This window comes from Danio rerio, chromosome 23 (assembly GCF_049306965.1).
Source record: "Danio rerio strain Tuebingen ecotype United States chromosome 23, GRCz12tu, whole genome shotgun sequence".
In the NCBI taxonomy this organism is placed as follows: domain Eukaryota; kingdom Metazoa; phylum Chordata; class Actinopteri; order Cypriniformes; family Danionidae; genus Danio; species Danio rerio.
Genome location: NC_133198.1, coordinates 25,749,196 through 25,768,009, shown reverse-complemented (window position 1 = coordinate 25,768,009; position 18,814 = coordinate 25,749,196). Strand labels below are relative to the sequence as shown.

At 36.8% G+C, this 18,814-nt stretch overlaps 1 protein-coding gene across 12 annotated transcripts in view; it reads right to left on the bottom strand.

Annotated features, from left to right (window-relative positions):
* rerea (arginine-glutamic acid dipeptide (RE) repeats a) overlaps positions 1 to 18,814 on the bottom strand; it is a 238,223-nt gene that overhangs the window by 99,480 nt on the left and 119,929 nt on the right. For all 12 annotated transcript variants that reach the window (XR_012398487.1, XM_073938963.1, XM_021469958.3 and 9 more), the window contains one exon: positions 8,909 to 9,374. Coding sequence is in view for 11 of the 12 variants with exons in the window: in XM_073938963.1 (XP_073795064.1) it covers positions 8,909 to 9,230 (322 nt within the window). In the remaining variant the exon portion in view is untranslated. The remainder of the gene's footprint in view (positions 1 to 8,908; positions 9,375 to 18,814) is intronic.

Below are 18,814 nucleotides of genomic sequence, written 5' to 3'. Positions count from 1 at the left end.
TCAAATAAGATTTATTTTTCTTCATAATTTGTTATGTTAGATTCCCCCTTTGCAGATTACAAGCCAGCTATACAAGGAACCAATGTATCATGCAACACCACCCAGATACTAGGGTCGCAAACTAAATTATGACCTTTCAGGCACAAGAACGCTTAACATAAGCGACCCTCAGGGGAAAAATAAATGCTACATGAATGTAAAATGTGTCCCTTTTAATTGAAGCCATTTAATGATTTGATTTAGACAGCAAAGCTTCTGTTCTCCCCTTCGAGACGGGGATCTGAGGGTCTCCTTGTCGCCTGCTCTGCCTCCGCCTGCTTTTCATCCCCCATCTCTCTTTCTGTCTGTCTAAATCTTGAGACAGCTGGAAGCAGAGTCGAAGACATGCATGGAAAAGTTGTCTCTCAACATGGGGTGATACTGTTGCTGTCTCTTCAGAAGAGCAACAGGGAGATGAAGACTGCTGCTTGATGACTCACTCAGGTGGTCAAATGCTGTTAGTCTCACCTCGCTGAATAATACATGACTCTAAGCCAAGAGAGAGCCTGGTTTCTCCCCCTGACAACAGGCGCAGGAGGAGGAGAAGTTATTTCAGCGATGGCCCGAACGCTCTTCGCGAAGGTGCTGCATGTCCTTTTTCACCCCACCAAGTCTATTGTGTTCATTCTTGACTCTGTTCCAGGGAAAGATCTGAAGCTTTGTTCGCCTGTTAGTGTTTCTATAACCTCTCTCTACTGTATCCGCTGACAAACATGAAACATACACCGAGCTGCTAATCAGACAAAATTGCAGGCGGACAAAGAACAGGTCTTGAAATGACATTAGTGAGCTGACAAGGAACCACACAGCTCTGTGTAGAGGTGAGGACAGTGTGTTCAAGGCTCCCGGTGGAGATCTCAGCTTCACGGAAAATACTGCAGTCGTTGGGTGGCTCTGTAATTAGGTGACAGCTGTCCAGACACCCACGGGCAGCCAGGAGAGAGAAATAGAGGCCATCTTCAGGGACGTAGTCATCCAGGAACTTTCATGCCTGTCGGAAATTCGACATCTAGACCTCCACCCTCAGTCATAACCTCAAACATAAGCTCTGTTCCAAACCCTAGTGAGGCGTCTTGTCTACTGCTTAAGGAATCTCAAATGTGACTGAACTTCAATGTTACACACAGACAGTAAATTCACACAAATAGTATGACTAATGTGATGTGTGAATGGCTTTTTGTTGCAGCGATAACCACAATACAGACTTTAAACCTACAGCAACATGCTTTATTGGAATAAAACTAGAAATAAAATGTTATATATGCTGAAACATAATAATAGTAATAACAATAACAACAACAACAACAACAACAACAACAACAACAACAATAATAATAATCATGTTAAAAGGAATAATAAATGTAATAATTATAACAACATCAAAATGAATAAATAATAAATAATATACTATTATACATATTAATAATAATCACGTTAAATTGCATAAATAATAAACATAACATAATTATAATAATAACAATAATAATCACATCAAAATAAAGCAATATAATAAACATAATAATAATTTACATAAAAATGAATTATTAAATAATAATAATAATAACAATAATAATAATAATAATAATAATATTTACAACATCAAAATGAATCAATAATAAATATATGATGTAATAATAATAATATTATTATCAAAATGCATAACATAATATAATAAATAAATAATACTATTATTATAATTATTACATCAAAATGAATAATTAAATAATAATAATAATAATAATAATATCTCATAGAATTGAATAAATATGATTATTATTATTATTATTACTATTATTATTATTATTAATTACATTAAAATGAAAAACAAAAACAGCAATAATTATTATTATTATTAATAACTAATCAAAATGAATGAATACTAAATAATAATAATAATAATAATAATCACATCAAAATAAATAAATATAATAATAATAATAATAATAATAATAATAATAATAATAATAATAATAATAATAAAAATCACACCAAAATTAATAAATAAATATAATAACTATAATAATTATTATTAAGAATTACATTGAAATGAAAAATAATACATAATAAATATAATAACAATCACATCAAAATGAATAAAATCTAATACAATAATTATAAAACAATAACAATTATTGTTATAAATAATTACATTAAAATGAATAAATACTAAACTATAATAATAATAATAATAATAATCACATAAAAATAAATGAATAAAATATAATAAATATAATAATAATAATAATTATTATTATTTTTTATTATTATCAATAATAATAATAAATGTTTTATTTCTGTTTTTTTGCTAAAAATAATAATACAAAATAATTAATTATAATAATAATCATAAACTATTATAACATTCTATTTTGTAACTGACATTAGTGCTACTACTGGTATTCTATGATGATATAAATGTCACAAATTTTTCTCTTAAGATTTATTTTTTGCATTTTTCCCTTTTGACAGGACAGTAGGTTGACAAAGTGAGGCGGGAGTGAAAGGGGGGTAGGATCGAGATAGGTTGATGAGCCGGGATTCGAACTCTGTACACCCGGAGCCATGCCACACCATATGTCGATGTACTTATGACTGATGACAAGCTTACTTAACCTCTATTTTTATAATTATATTAATTTCTGTAATCCAATAATCATATTTAGGATCTACAGCCATATAACCAAAAGAAAATTCTTAATATCAACCAATAATTGATACGTGGTTCTAATTTGTGGCCAATAACCTTGCCACAAACTTCTGACCAGAGTCTGAATTAGGAGCACACCTGAAAATGCTGTCTTAGTAGGCGGTTTGCTGGATTTGGGAAAAAGCGCTATAATTAGCACCATAAAGCCCACCCCGACCGTCGACTGAGCCCACTGTGGACATTCACCTCTCTTTATTGTCAGCATTCTCATCACACGGGTGGGAGTGGTGCTCATCCGGCCAATCCCGCTTGATGAGCTCTCCATTTAAAAGCCAAATGGCAGTCAGGGAGACAAATTGCCGTCACAGTACAAGGACATTGGTGCGACTCTGGGTTGTAAAGACGGACTGCAGACGGCCCCGGCCAGCTCGCAGAGGGCCTGAGTATTGATCTCATGTGTGTATAATCTCCCGGCTGGATCCATAAGCTGCCTCTGTGTAGCGAATATCCGCAAAGCTACAGGGAGCCTGGACACGAGAACGCCACTCAAAGGCTTGATCGATTCAGCTGCTTTACTCTTCCTTCCATCCGAGCGGCCCTGTCTGCAATACAAATGCCTCTCTATCTCTCCCTCCCCATCCATATCACAGTCCGCTCGCTCCTCTTCTCCTTTCCCTTCCTTCCTACATCACTCAAGCGCTCTCCATCTCTCCGACGACGAGTTTTCAGGCATCGTAATGAATGCATGCTAAGCTTGCTGTAAAATGGTTTGCAGGCAAAAAAAGTATGAGGGTGATCTCCGTGTTGGCTTTCAATATTATTTCCTCTTATCTAGTGTCATACGTGCACACGGACGAGTCTCTCAAGCCCCCAAAAGCAATTATTGTCTTGTTTCAGTTCTCTCCCTTGATTACACTCTCTCTTTTTCCGTTGGCTTCTCGCCGCTTTTAATACCCACTCCAAGGGTGGCCGGTTTTACATATTGTGTGTCACTAGACAAATATAAAAGGATTTAACATTTAGTAGGGTTTAATCCAGCACAGGCTTTGTGTCTACTTAAGCCGCCCAAATCAAATCTGATTGCAATAAGGCTGCAGCGACTGACCGCTAAACTAAACGCATGCATACATATGCCCACACCACAATATGGCTTTGTGCGATCATAATGTCTGGGATTTCAAGTGCTGCATGTTTTCAGTACATAAAGTCTTAAGTGTGATCAGCTAATGATCCTTAAATATATATATAGATTTTAGAGTAAAACAACCATAACATTTATAAATTGTGATTTTTCAATTTATGATGTTTTTATACAATAATAGTAAGCATTTGTAAAAATATTTCTATAAAAGAGAGGGTAAAAATAATTGTCTTTTATATAATAAAAGCAATATTGCCATATTACTTGGTATAAAAGTATAAAGGCTGTGAAAAACTATAAACTAAACAACTACTATAGCCCCACTATTAGGGATGCAATGATTAACCAATTTCCCTATTAGCTGTGCTTTAATTCGTCATGGTTATAAAGGCTTCAACACTGCATTTCTGCACAGAACAAATCTGCTGCAACTAAAAGTTATGCCAACTGTGCGCTAGTTTAAGTTCCGAATTTGTACACCGAGGGTAATATGCACACACACTGGCTTGAAAGCTGATTTAACTATGGCTGAGGCTGTTAACTAAATGTCGTTCACATATCCTGTCTTTTTACATACAAGTTCGTTATTCACAATGGAGTGCATGGCTTATGTGCTCATACTGGCAGCAACGTGCAGACGTTTTCCAGGGACACCGAGTTGAAAGAATGCCGCGAGTGAGCTCACAGCGAGTCACATGACAAGAACTGACTGGTCAGCTTCATACTTTGTATGGTATACACATTCCTTCTCTAAAGAGAAAAGTATACAAAAGGAAAATAGTAAAGAATTTTGTATTATAGTTGATCAAAAGTGCCTTTCAGACAGAGGTCTTTCACTACATTTGTTCTCTTTAAAAGGGAAATACTTAGCTAATATGATGCTTAGACTTACATTTATTTACATTTATTTATTTATTATTACGTTTATTTATTGATTGATTGATTGATTGATTGATTATTTATTTTTACTGTAAATTTTTTACTTGTTTAAATGCCAAAAACTTTTCACTTTTAAAAATCAAAACAGAAATGGCCTATTATTTGTTTTTCTATTATTATTTTGTGCTGTATTATTTGGTTACTGAGCAGCAAAAAAAAAAAAAAAAAAAACACACTTTAAAATATAAAGAGTTTTCATGTGATTTTCTAAACAAGTAATGTTTTTAAATTAATGAATGCATAATAACCACGATAACCGTAAAACTATGACGATTCATCAGATTATAATCATCCCTACCCACAAACAACAGAAAAACTTACATTTAACAACATTTAATCAAACAATAAAAAAACATTTTGCAATTACAATGCAGTTACACTTGTATAAAGCAAGGCACTTTAAAGCAGCCATCTTCAAAAACATGATGACATCCATGCCCGTTCTCCACTGCAGCACTGACAAAATCAACTAACATGCCTCAAACATGTGATTCAATTCAGCCTTATCAAAGCAGAGCGGCAGAACTCTCCAAAACTGCGCAGAGAGAGGGGTCTGCTGGGTTATTACCGAAAGAGAGCTCCAGCAACTGTGTTTTCAAGGACCTTCAGCAGATAATGCCTCCAACCCGATTCCACTGGGGCAACGGCTGGAAGAAGAGGAGGAGGGAGGGGGGTGGGCTACCATAACGCCATTCCCCACCTTCCCCCACTGAGCAAACACATCTCTGCTAAGCAAAAGAGACTGAGTGGAGGGACGAGATTGGAAATTACACACTGGCTATAATTTGACGTCTTTGCATTAAATAACTAAGCATACTGCTTGACCTTTCTGTTGCTGCTAAATAAATGAACGACACAGCGAGGATGATTTAGGACTACGGCAGCTGTGCTACGCAGCCGTGCCTTGCCCTCCGCCGGAGTGTTGACATTTCCCCCCAGTCTCATGTACAACCAATTTCTAAACAGCAGGTGAAAGAGAGGCCATGTTTACAGCGCAGGAAAAGGTTATTGCTCTGGTCTAGGCTCAATCTCAGCTCCTAATAAAGACCTAATGTGGACCATTTTGCTTTTTCTGCCACTCACTGAAAAATAAAACCAAGAGTCGTCTTTTGTGTGTGCTTTGGAAAGCTAAGTGCTATATATATTTTTGTTTGAAACATCATCACTGTGATTTCTTACACATTTTCATTAAGCAGCAGAAGAGAATTTATTTAGTCAAGTGCATCAGCCAATGAAAATGCATTTCTTCTAATCCAAGTTGCGGATGAGGTGACATGTTTATGCTGCACTAAATCACCATTTTTCAACAATGCAAACTCTGTCGAAACTCCACGCTTGCATTATGACACGTGCAAACCCAATTTAACTTGGCGTCATCAAAATCCTTCAACTGAAACCAAACTGTCCAAAGTATACTACATTAACATGCATGCTGTTGAAAGCCCAGCCTTCCAAAGTATACTCTATTTGAAAGCTTGCATGAACACCGGCACTTGACACATGCACGCTACAACGATTTATTCTTGCCTTTTGTCTGTGCATTTTTAAAATGAGCAATAAAGATGCTTTTAAATTAATTTAAATGGGGTTAAATCCTTTCACGCTAGCGCTCATCAATGCTGATACCTTTTGTTTTTACAGTGGTTAGACTGTTGTCTAGTGGTTGTTGAAGGGCTGCATGATATTGAAAAAATCTAACATTTAGGTTTTTTTATTCTGCGATATATATTTCGATATTAATACAATTTCACTAGATGAGTTGGATAACTATTTAAAAAAAATTCATCATTTTAGACAGATTGGAATGACAAGCGTAGATAAATTCGAAAAAAAAAAAGATAAAAATGATATAAACAGCATTTTATTGTTTTACGATGAGTCTATCTGAATTCAGAAGTATAATTAAATAATCAAATGTAAAATAATACTGCAGAGTCTATGTTTGAAAAATTAATAACAACTGAATTATCTAAATTACAAAGGGTACAATTTCTTAGCCCTGAATGCTTTTAAAACCCACAGTCACAGGCCCCAAAAAACATTTGTGAAATGATGTTTATAATCCAGACTCAACACTGTGTATCCTCGTGATGTGACTATTGCGAATGATCACATAGCAATATCGATGCAGAAACAATATATTGTACAGCCCTAGTTTGTTGATCTATCACCCTTATTTTTCTGTAAAACAACAGATCGGCTTAGAATTGACACCTCGAGGGTAAACCAAGTAGTACAAAACAGTTAACTGTATGTGCTAATATATGGGGTGTAATAAAACAGAATGTGCATTGCTAATGTAAACAATATGATTCGAGATATTGAGCTAATTTTACCCAAGAGTCAGCTTACTGTATTTAATGATATCCAAATTCAACCAAAAATGTACATTTCATCATGCACTGCATTGACTAATGATGACTTATGACTGAAATCACATATAAGCTGAAGCACTTGGGTTTGTTGGATGGTCAAGCCTAACTCAGGGAGCATGCTCAGAACCGTTTGCCTAGGTTGTGAATAACAGATAATAGAGTTGTAAATAATGTTCAGTTTGTTGCACAGAATGATCGTTTTGCTTCATAAGACCTTAGTGCATCCTCTAATGCCAAACAGGTAGTAATTATGATTTGCCAAATATGTGTTTTTGTGGCACTCAGCAAATTGAAAGTGTGTGGATCATTTAAATTACCATATAGCATTTTAGATGTATGATAACTCCACGGATTTTAGATGATGTACTCTTTCATAGCTAACACTGAGAGAGTTGTACGTGCTGCTTTCTGTAGATTTGGTGAACGCCTGTATTGACAGCATGTGTGTGTGTTCTGAGTGAGAACAAATGTTTACAGAGTGTCAGCATCAGTATAAGTACTGTAGACTATATAACGTTGAAAATGATGCAACAGGGAATCTGATAATGACAAATGTCTGACTTTACCAGTGAAAATGGTCTATCTATATATAGTCAATGACAGAATACAAGCATATTAGAGGTGTGGCGAGATCTCGCGTTACAAGATCTTGTGAGATTAAATAGTGACAAGAATTCTCGTTGAGGTGAAAAGTTGTCTCGTGAGTTGACAATAGCATGTCATTGACTGCATGGAACTCATTAAAATAGAAGTAAAATACATTTTATTACACGTTTATTTAAAAAACACCTAAAAAGTTTTTGTATTTTGTGATTTTTTTATTCAGTTGAATTATACATTATATTTACCATTCATATATTTCATTGAGGATTTCTTAAAAATAGTATAAAAATCTTGTTCTCGTGAACCAATCTTGAGTCTCATCTTGTGGAATAAGCGACTTGTCACACCCCTAAACCATATGTGTCTTGCATAATTAAGAATTAACCTTCAGACTTATGAATAGTTGTACTGTGATGTCATCAGTCTTGCGCAATGAGGACCAGGATCAATTTACAATCTATTCCAGACCATCACCCCAAGTCTAAACAAAATATAGCATTTTAACCAACAGCAGACTTACATGATATGTATTTTTTATACCATGTCACCATATGCAAATTACACTTTTAACATGCATTTTCAAGATGTCATATTATGAGTTCGAGATGTGTGTCAAATTACAACTTCGTTACACCCCTAGAATGTACAGCTAAAAAAATGTGTGTATAAAGGTTTTGTTCATTTTGTTTCTACAAGCACAGTACTGGAGTTACTAAACTAATGTCTACTTGTTTCATGTTCTCGTCAAATCTGCCACACATTGTCATATGCACCTCAAAAACAAGCACAACAGAGACGTCAACACTTAATCGACCATCAATAGTATACTGATTTAAAGGATAATGATCAATTAATCAATCATCAATTTAACAGTAGCATACCCAACATATTCTATAGGGTCCATACACTGTGAAAAGTGTTTAGTTTACTGTGAAAAAAGTGAGTAAGCTCAGCATACTTAGCATTACGTTCATTTACTTAATGCTAAGGTGATATGTACGTAATTCTCAAACCATTAAGTTAAATACAACATAATTACCAACATTAAGTAAAATCAACTTGCCACTTTTGAAGCAAGGGATTTTTTAATCATTTTTTATAGTGTATTAAAGTAAACTTTGATATCCAGACATACTAAATAAAGATTATACAAGCATAACTCACCACCAGGTCTGTAAACAATGTCGTCCTCCGTAATGAAGGAAGTGATCTCGCCGTTCTCCGTCCGCTCATAGCGTGACTTCTTCTTGGGCAGCTTCTTCTTGCTCTTTTTAGTGGCCTCCTCGGCGGTGGCGGCCCCGGGTGTCTCGTTGTCATCATCCTCACTGTGTTCGCTTTCTGCATAGTTCTTAGCGCCGCCTTCCAGCGTGCAACTGCGCCTGGGCCGTGAGCTCTCACTTTCCCGTGTTTTGTCCCGCTTCTCACGGTCTCTGTCCCGGTCCCGGTCGCGCTCCCTCTCTTTGTCTTTCTCTTTGTCGGCAGTCATGATTCGCCACGTGCCTTCTTCTGTCCTCTCACGGCTGGGCCTCCGTGAAAGGTAGACTGTGAGCCTGGGCTTCAGTCTTCTGAATTTACCAATCAAATCCAGGGAAAATTTGGCCACACCAACAACCCCAGTGTTTCAGAAGAGCTAAAGGGAGAACAGAAAATAATGGCATTTTAGATGGGTCAATGACGTGACCTATTCATTAACAGAGATTAGTTTCACCTTCCCTGACACAGTAAGACATATATGTATCTTTCTATGTATCTATCTATGAATCCATCTATCTAACCATAATTTTTACCTTTTTAAATGGAGTTTAACTTGAAACTAAATGAATATATGGCAATACCCCAAAAATGTAAAAATAATAATAATAATAATAATAATAATAATAATAATAAAATACCACAATATTTTTTCCACATAATCTTTGTGATGTTGGTTTTACTTTTTTGCAAGTATACTGAGCAGTACAGCCAAACTGATTACCTTTTTTTAAAAATAAAAACAAATGCAGTGGGCATAGATGAAAAACCCTGTCAATTTGTTTGATAAAGATAAAACAGAACAAATATTAACATTACAAATACAAAACATGTCATTTTTCAGGTAGAGTAAGTGTACTTAGTTTTAACTAGGGCTGTCAAATGATTACAAAAATTAACGTGATTAACCAAACTTTTTTTATAATTAATCATGATTAATCACAAAATGCCGTATTTATTACAGAAATAAAGACACAGCCATGTAAGTGCCAATTGAATTTCAAAACAATACATGCCAATAACAAACAAAAATGTTTTTCATGTTGGATTCTTAGTGGACTAGAAACATACACAGACACCGCACGCAGTGAGGGGTCCCCAAGAGGGATCCCTTCAGATTCATCAACAAGTGCTATAGCGTTAATCAAATTTGCTTAAACTAAGCGCTCTAAAGTATGGCTGTATTTCACAAGCAAAGATTCTGACACACCAATGTGAACCAGACACTTTACAAAAAGGGGGAAACACGTCAAACTTAATGAAACATTTGAGGGCTCATGGACGCAGCTTAAAGGAAGAGAAATGGGCTGTGTTTGACAGCTTGTGAACTCATCTGGCACTTTCATTTACATGGACACCAATACTCAGCTTTGATGAATAAGATAATACTGATTAAGAGTCGACCATGTAAACAGCAATTTTTGAATACCTTAAAGGATCACGCAAGTCCCGAAATGGTTTTTCTTTCCGTTCGCCATGCGGTATCAAATTCCATTAAAACATCCTGAATTAAAATATGCTGAATGAGAGTGAACTGCTGAACTGCTGTTAAATTCTGCATGAAACTCTGGAGGAAACGCAGGATAGCCTGGTGATGCGACATTAATTGTTTTATACTGAAACTGTCCTTCTAAAAGCGCGTCTTTGGCTCTGCGTATGTTTAACATGCAAAGAAAAATGGATAAGACCAGAGCAAGCTGAACTGCTGCTCTAGGCAAACGGCAAATCACGCCGTTTTATTCGTATGGAAGGCCGTGGGCCGTGAGAGAGGGGGTGGGTGTAGCATATGAATGTGAGGACCGGGGAGTTCGCTAACTATTCTGCTGCCCAAGGTGGCCACCTAGGTCGCCTCTATGGACGCGTTGAACACACATCAGCCACAACAGGAAATAAAAAAAACTGCAACTGCGTTATTTTTTTTTTACCTGTTAAATATTTCAAATTAATCAAGTGCGTTAACACGCTAATTTTGACAACCCTAGTTTTAACATTTACATAAACTGAATAAACTAAATAAAACGGTTAATAAATGTTTGTTTTACTAATATAAAATGGATAATTGACCCAAAAATGAAAATCCTTTCAACCTTATGCTGTTGCAAAACTAAAACAGGTTTCTTTCTTCTGTTAAGCATTAGTTATTTCAAAGAGCATGTGTAACCAACAGTTGCTAGTCTACACTGACTTACAGTGTGTTTTTTTCTCCAACATCAACAACCAACTCTTTGGTCACCCACATTCCTAAATATATCTTGCGTTTAGCACAAGAAAGAACTGAATACAGACATTTGGGACATCAGAATAAGCAAATAATAACAGAATTACATTTTTTTGGTGACTATCCCTTAATGACAAGCGGCAACATGTTTAGTCTATAATTCTGCAGTCAGTTTAAGAAGTCACATCCATTTTACACTTAACTGTTGACTTTCATATTAGAAAACCAACTGTGTTTGTATTTAAATCTTGTGTGGTTTTGACAGCTTTAGCACAATCAGATGTGAAGGATAACCAAGTCCTATAATGAAGCACTGTTTGACAGGCGTTGTGGTGAGTTTGCACAAATAGAGCTATTCTGGTGTATGCTCTTAGAAAAAAAAAACATAGTGCCATGCAAATGAGGTATTTAACAGACATGGCTTTAAAACACATTCAACCATGATATTACAATGTTTCATAAAAAAGTATATTGTAGATACATAAAAATTTGAGGCCACAATCAAAAATCTTTATATCGGACACACCTACTTGGCAACAGTTGCACTTAATGCTAGCTTTGGTGAAATATAGTTCTTAAAAACAATACAATTAGGAAATTGTACAAACAACAAAAAAATCTAACCTAAAGGCATGGTGACTAGTAAAATGTCAGGTGTGGTGTTGTCCCGATACTGGAATTTGTTATCAATCTGTTCTAAAATTTTCCCGCTAACATTTGAGGTCATTCTTAAAAGGTGCTGACTCGCCATTGTATTCACGTGCTCAACAGAAATTACTATGATTGGCCGTAAAGGTCATCAGTTCACTGAACTCATCGCGGTTTACCAAGTACAGATAAAGGGACACTGGAGCGTTTTAAAAGCACAAAGATCATCTGTTCTGTTTATAAGACGACATACGAGCAATCTGCTAATGAATTGACTGATCTGTGTGGCTTTAAAATGATCCAGTGCCGCTGTATCTGATTACACTTAATAAACAGCGGTGAGTTCGGTAATCTAATGACCTTCACGGCCAATCATAGTCATTTCTGTTGAGCACGTGAACACAATGCAAAATCAGCGCCGTTTAAAAATGTGCTCAAATGTTAACGGGAAATGGACGTTTTTAAAATTTCAGTACAGATTGCTATCAAATTCCAGTATCAGGACAATACTAGTCAAGTGGTGTAACTCCCTAAAAACACAAATTAATTAATAACAAAATAATAAATAAATTTCCATGTACAATTTTTGAAAATAAAATTTAATATTTCCATGACAACCAGCTAAAATATTCCTTCATACATTCCATCAAATATTATATGATTTTGTTATAAATAAATTTCATAATTTAACAAATATGTATCATTTGGGCTGGGCGATATGGCAAAAACGCAATCTCAATAATTATTTTCCATATTGAATGATAACACTATATATTTCAATATAAGTTGTTAATGGTTCCAGATTTAAAGAAGTACCCCAAGAATGACAGAAGCCACAAAATTATAGGGTCCATTAAATGGCATAACATTTACAGAGGATAAGTTTTTAGTGGCTGAAAATTCGGTACATCTCTAACATCAACACACTTCTAGATTCCCATTGTTGCATATTTCTGCTGTGACAGGCTCTTAGATCAATAGAGTAAAAAAAGTCCAGAGCTTTTTTAGTTATTGGCAAATTCTCGTCAAAAATCGTTATTCCATAGAATATAGTTTATTGACCCAGCCCTACGTATAATACACATGTAAATAAAAACAATTAAGTGTACAAATGCATAAGTAAAAAGCAATCACGTTTACACTTAAGCATTCAAAGCGAGAGAATCGTTTTTGTTTGTGTTTTTGATGGTTCCACCATTAACAAAGACATGCTCTAGATCTGTTTTACATCCCCCAACACGCAGCGCGAGATATTTGTAAAACCAAGGGCCTGTTGATACTAATGCAATCGGTTTAATCAATCACAGCCGGCGAGCAGTGCTGTGACGTCGCGCCAAAAAGGAACATCAATCGGTGTGCTTCTCCACAGCAGCGGCGCGCGTCCTCAGGAGAGCTCTGAGCACAGCTATATCAAAAAGAGCACAAACTTCAAGCTGCCTGCTCTATTCCCCAGCTCATTTCTGCCTGCCGATGAAAAGCGCCACTATGTTTCCCTGCACAGTGACCTAAACAGGATTCCCCACTGCATTATCAAATAGGCTCAGCTGCACGTTTTACAGGGTATTAGGGCTTATATAGACCTTTGCACAACTAGCCAGCTCAGGCTATCGAGAATTTTACACAAGTAACATGTCAGACAGGATTCAAAGACTCTGTGCTTCCTCCAGGCCACAGTGTTTGTTGGTTGTGCATGCTGGTCAGACTAACTACAACCTGGCCAGAGGCAGCCCTACCTCAGCGATCACCCGTAGAAATCGGAACAGACAGGCATGGAGAAAAAAAACCTGGCAAGAGACTCCGACAGAAAACAGCTTTGGATCAAATCCTGTTTTCACAACGCTCGCTGCTACTAGCCTCTTTTTAAGTCAACATTCATGAAAATAAAGATCAATCTCACGTTGGCTGAAAAGTGCGAAACAAAACGAAACCTCTAATATGAGAGCGTGAAATGGCTGCGTAATGATGAAGTGCACTTGAAAGGGTGCGTCGCCACTTCCCTTCCTCTTCAGATAAACGGGGAAGTAAAGATTACAGCCTCTGGTGCAGCTAACCCTGACAACTGGGTGAAAAAAAGCTGGAGCCAGTGAATTTAGAAATGCGAGGAGCCTGCGGGAGGACAGCAGCAGGACAGAATTGGGCTGTTTGTCAGTGTGAGAGGTGTGTTTATAGAGCAGGTATAAAAATGAAGAGAAATGGCTTATGACAGGCACACTGGCGCGGTTGACAAGCAGCCCCGTCAATGGCAGCCTGTCATCTTGAGTAGACGAGCAGCTGCTCTCCTCATCAACCTCCAACACTACAGGCTGATTACTGAGCTCCGCCGCCACGTCATGGCCACATTAATCACCTTATGATGAGTTACAGCACTGACCGCCAGAAAGAACACGCATACATACACTAACCATATATGTGCTTTAATTCTGAGCATTTTACTTGAGCAAGTCACCTTGGCTTAGGATAAAATGTCACAATTTCTAAATCAACCCTTTGATGTGATGCTTAAAACACTTGCTGGCTAATCGATCACAATGGAAGCCCAGCATAATCAGGCCACTTGAGTTCATTAGAGAGACAATGACCTGACATGTTTACATGAGATGCATGTTTTCTTGGTATTCAATAGAGTAGTTAACAAAAGGGCATTCCCATTAGATACCATGCAAATAGTCTTAAGGTGCAATTGACTTTTTTTTCCGCTTGTGGCGGGTTGCTGAAGAACAATTAAACATGGCAATGGTAAACAATTTCCAAAACCTTTATTCCATGCTAACAGCTAAAACACAAGCTGGACAAAACCACCACTGTTGTATAAACTGGCGAATAGTTTCAAAAATTTTCTAAAGTATTTTTCTAAGAAATTTCTCAGACATAGTTGCATGAAGAAAAGATCCAACATAAGGTGTAAGTGCACATCATGGTATCAAAACCATGGTTTACCTTAAAAACGGTTATCGTCCCATGCCTAAAGCACATTTATTGCGCATGGCCATACACCCCAAGCACTTCACAATCATAAGGGAGGTCTCTCCACACCATCAACAGTGTGCAGCACCCACAAGACAACGGCACCAGTGCGCTCACCAGGCACCAACAATAGGTGGAGTGGAGAGACAGTGATGCAGCCTTACGCCCTATTTACACGGGGCGTCAGCGTCAACACTTCCCATTCACTTTGAACGCCTTCAGAGGCGTTGCTCGCTGCAGAAGTTGGGACTAGCTCAACTTTTCAAGAGCCGACGGAAGCGTCAGCCAATCAGATCGCTGTATGCAAATACACTAGCTCAGACAGTGGCCTATTGCTGACTGGATTTCACTGGCTGACGCTTTTATGACGATCGCTTCAGCCCCAACTTCAGACACGCCTTCAGTCAAGCGTTGACGCTGAAGCCCCGTGTGAATAGGGCGTTATGCAATATAATACTGAGTTACTCCCCAAAAAAACTAATTGCATTACTTAGCTACGTTTTATGGAAAGTAATGTTACGTTACATTTCAGTTACTTTTTCATACCTGCCTGAGGCTTGATCTATTTCAGAACTTGCAAGGTATTTTTCTTCTTTTCTTTTTTTTTAACTAGAGGAGCTCTGCCATTAACACGCTGTATAACCTTCAATTACCTTCAAAAACTAATTTTAAAAATTAGAACTTTTTTGTTATTATTACATTATTTTGTCTTATTGGTTCAGTAAAATCACTGTCCATTGAGACTATCCCCTTTGTGTTCAAAATAATGAGAATACTTCCGTCACAGAGATGTAAGGCTTTGCCATCTTGGTTATTTCTTGTCTGTTGAAGCTCATTTTCTCATTGAGTGTGATTCAACGTGATTACACTAATTTTAATTCAACAAACTATTTTTAAAAGCGTACTAATCTAAAAATTAACTTGAGTTACATTTATAAAAATGTAACAAATATAATTACTTCATTTAAGTAATGTGTTACTTTATGCGTTACTTAGAATGTAATGTATTTTTTTATTTAATGGCATGTCAGCAACAGACATGGCAAGATTATTTCCTCGTTTCTTAAAAGTGATATTGCATAACTTGCATTATTTGCAAATGCGTTACCCTTAACACTGTTCCTAACACTATTATTAGTATTCTTTTTTCAACAAGGGACTAAACTCTTAAAGTGTTTAGGAATTAGTCGGTCACCTTATGAGGTGGCTTTATTTTGTAATCACAAACAGTTTCCAGAAACAGTGTTGTGGGACGATTAAGGATGTCATGACCCCTGCACGGCTTCAACAGCACTAGACGAGCAATCTACATCGTCCACACAGCATGCGACGAATAACTCACTACTGCAGAAAGGTCAACCATCCACACCTTCTCACGTGCAAAGATTGTCTTATTGATACCAACAGGAGGAGCGTAAGCAGCGGCCGCAGCGAAGTTCACGGGACAGACTAGCAACAATGCAGCAGTTCATGTGGTGTCTGAATGGTGACCAGGACCAATTAAGCAATGGCGAGTCCGCCCCTCAACAGTACCCACAGATGAATAACGCGCTGTGGGGCAGGTGAGGCTTGAAGCCATTACACATCAATCACCGGAGCAGGACCTTTTGAAAGATACCAGCTGTCTTAATGGAAAAGGGAGGGAGAGAAGCAGGGAGGGAGAAAAATCAGCCATTTGTGAAAGCCGATGAAGAGAGAGAGAGAGAGAGAGAGGGGGAAGAAGAAAAAAAGCTTCAGGGGTCTCAGCCAACAGCACCTATTTTACCATTTCCATTACTGCAATGAAGTCAAGGGGTGTGAGCCAGGAGGTTTTAAATAAAAATACATTTCTCCTTCGGAGCAGCGGATGAATTAGACCTTCTCACCCCTCCAACCACACAGTTGCTCTTCCACTATTAACACATCACCTCACAATGGGCACGCAGCAGGGCTCTATTACAAAACACACTCCTTTTTCAACATTACTCTTTCATGCTGCATGTTTTATTCATCCTAAATCACTCTCCTATTACGCCAATAGGCCGACACATTCATCTCTGTGATTTGAGGCAAAAGCCAATAAAGGATCAGGCAAACACAAATGCTATTTCCCCAAGAAAGCTCAAAGTGCCAGGTGCTTTATGTGCAAATACAGTTGAAGATTGTTTAGAATGTAGAAAGTCAACTAGGCAGATGGCAGTGAGAGAGCAAGTGCTCGCATGAGGTGTGTGATCTTTTATGGCCTACAATAATATAGAAACTGTGGTTTCAACAATGTGCGAGCTGACACTTTCGATTTTGTCACACAACTTGCTCATAGCAAACGCATCTTGAAAGTCCAAAAGGCATTCGCTGTGTGGATAAGTCAGAGAATGCTGTTAGAAAGCTCTTATAATGGAAAGCAAAAAAAGTCCCTTTATGGAGTTTTGCTTTTTATATTAATAAGATATGATACAATTATGTAATCGTACACAAGTAAGAGTTTCCCTCAAATACCAGCTCTTGTAAATATGACCACAGAAATTTTTTTATGGTTCATTAAACAAGATAATGATGACTGAGGTACATTCTGTATGTATTATTTGTTCTTGTTAAGCTTATGAAGTAGGGCTCACCGATATGGGTAAAAATCTAACACTGCAATATTTTTTTATTCCGCGATATGTATTGCAATATAAATACAATTTCACTAGATGTGTTGAATAATCGTTTGGAAAGAATTTATACTTTTAGACTGATTGGAAAGATTCTGCAGGAGAGTGTATATGCATAAAACATAAGAAACAATCTACAAGCACAGATAACTTCGATAAAGACAAAGTTATGAATTAAATATACAGCGTTTTATTGTTTTCCAAGGAGTCAAAGGATATTTAAATATCCGCTTGTTAAGTGTGAAGTCACGCGAAGCGGCTTCTGAGTCCAAGTGCTATATTAAACTGTTTGGGGAGACTCAACAAATGGTAATAATAAGTGTTTACAAAGCAACGCAATACTTTCGAAAATCCCAATCGCAATATACATATCCATAACTAATATCCGAAGGTGAGTACGTGATTCATTTTTTTTCAACAGTCCAGAGACTGTTGTGTACACCATGTTTTTATATTAAATTCACTTTTATGTGTGATATGACTACAAAGTATTCATAAATAAATATTTTCTTAATTGAAATGAGTAGCGGCATGGACCCGGAAACAGTATTTCATACTTCACAACTGAAGCGGATACAGTAATTGAATAATCAACTGTAAAATAACACTGCAAAGTCTTCATTTTATAAACAATTTAATAAAATTGATTGTTATTAATTTGTCAAAGTTACAAACGGTACAATACCTTATGCCTAAATGCTTTTAAAACTTTCACAGGCCTAAAATATACACTTGTGAATGATAAATAATAATCCAGACCCAGCACTGTGCATAATTACAATGTTACTATTGTGAAAGATCAAATTGCGATAAAGATGCTGATAAAAAATATTGTGCAGCCCTATTATGAAGTGTATAAAGAATAGTTCACTCAAATATGTCATTTTTACCATGAGTTATTCACTAATTTCTTCAAAACCTATTAGAGATTCTTTCTTCTGTTGAGCACAAAAGAAGCCATTTTGAAAAATGCTGTAAGCTGGCACCCATTGATTTCCATATTAATTTAGTATCCTACTATGAAAGTCAATGGCTGCAAGCAACCAGCATTCTTCAATATCTTTTGATATTCAACAGAATAATAAGGACACATGACAGAGAATGAATGAGGTAATTGATTAATTATCCTTTTAAAAGCACCATAAACAATTTAATAGCACCATACACCAATATAGTGGTGTTAGTGAGACTAGCCAGGGGCGGTCAACCTGCAGCCTGTCTGGGTCCTAATGCCCCAGTATATTGATGGGAACTCTATATTGCTCAGTGAGCGCTGTCTTTTGGATGCGACGGTAAATCGACGTTAAACTCTGTGGTCGTTAAAAATCCTAGTTGTCTTCGAAAAAGAGTAGGGGT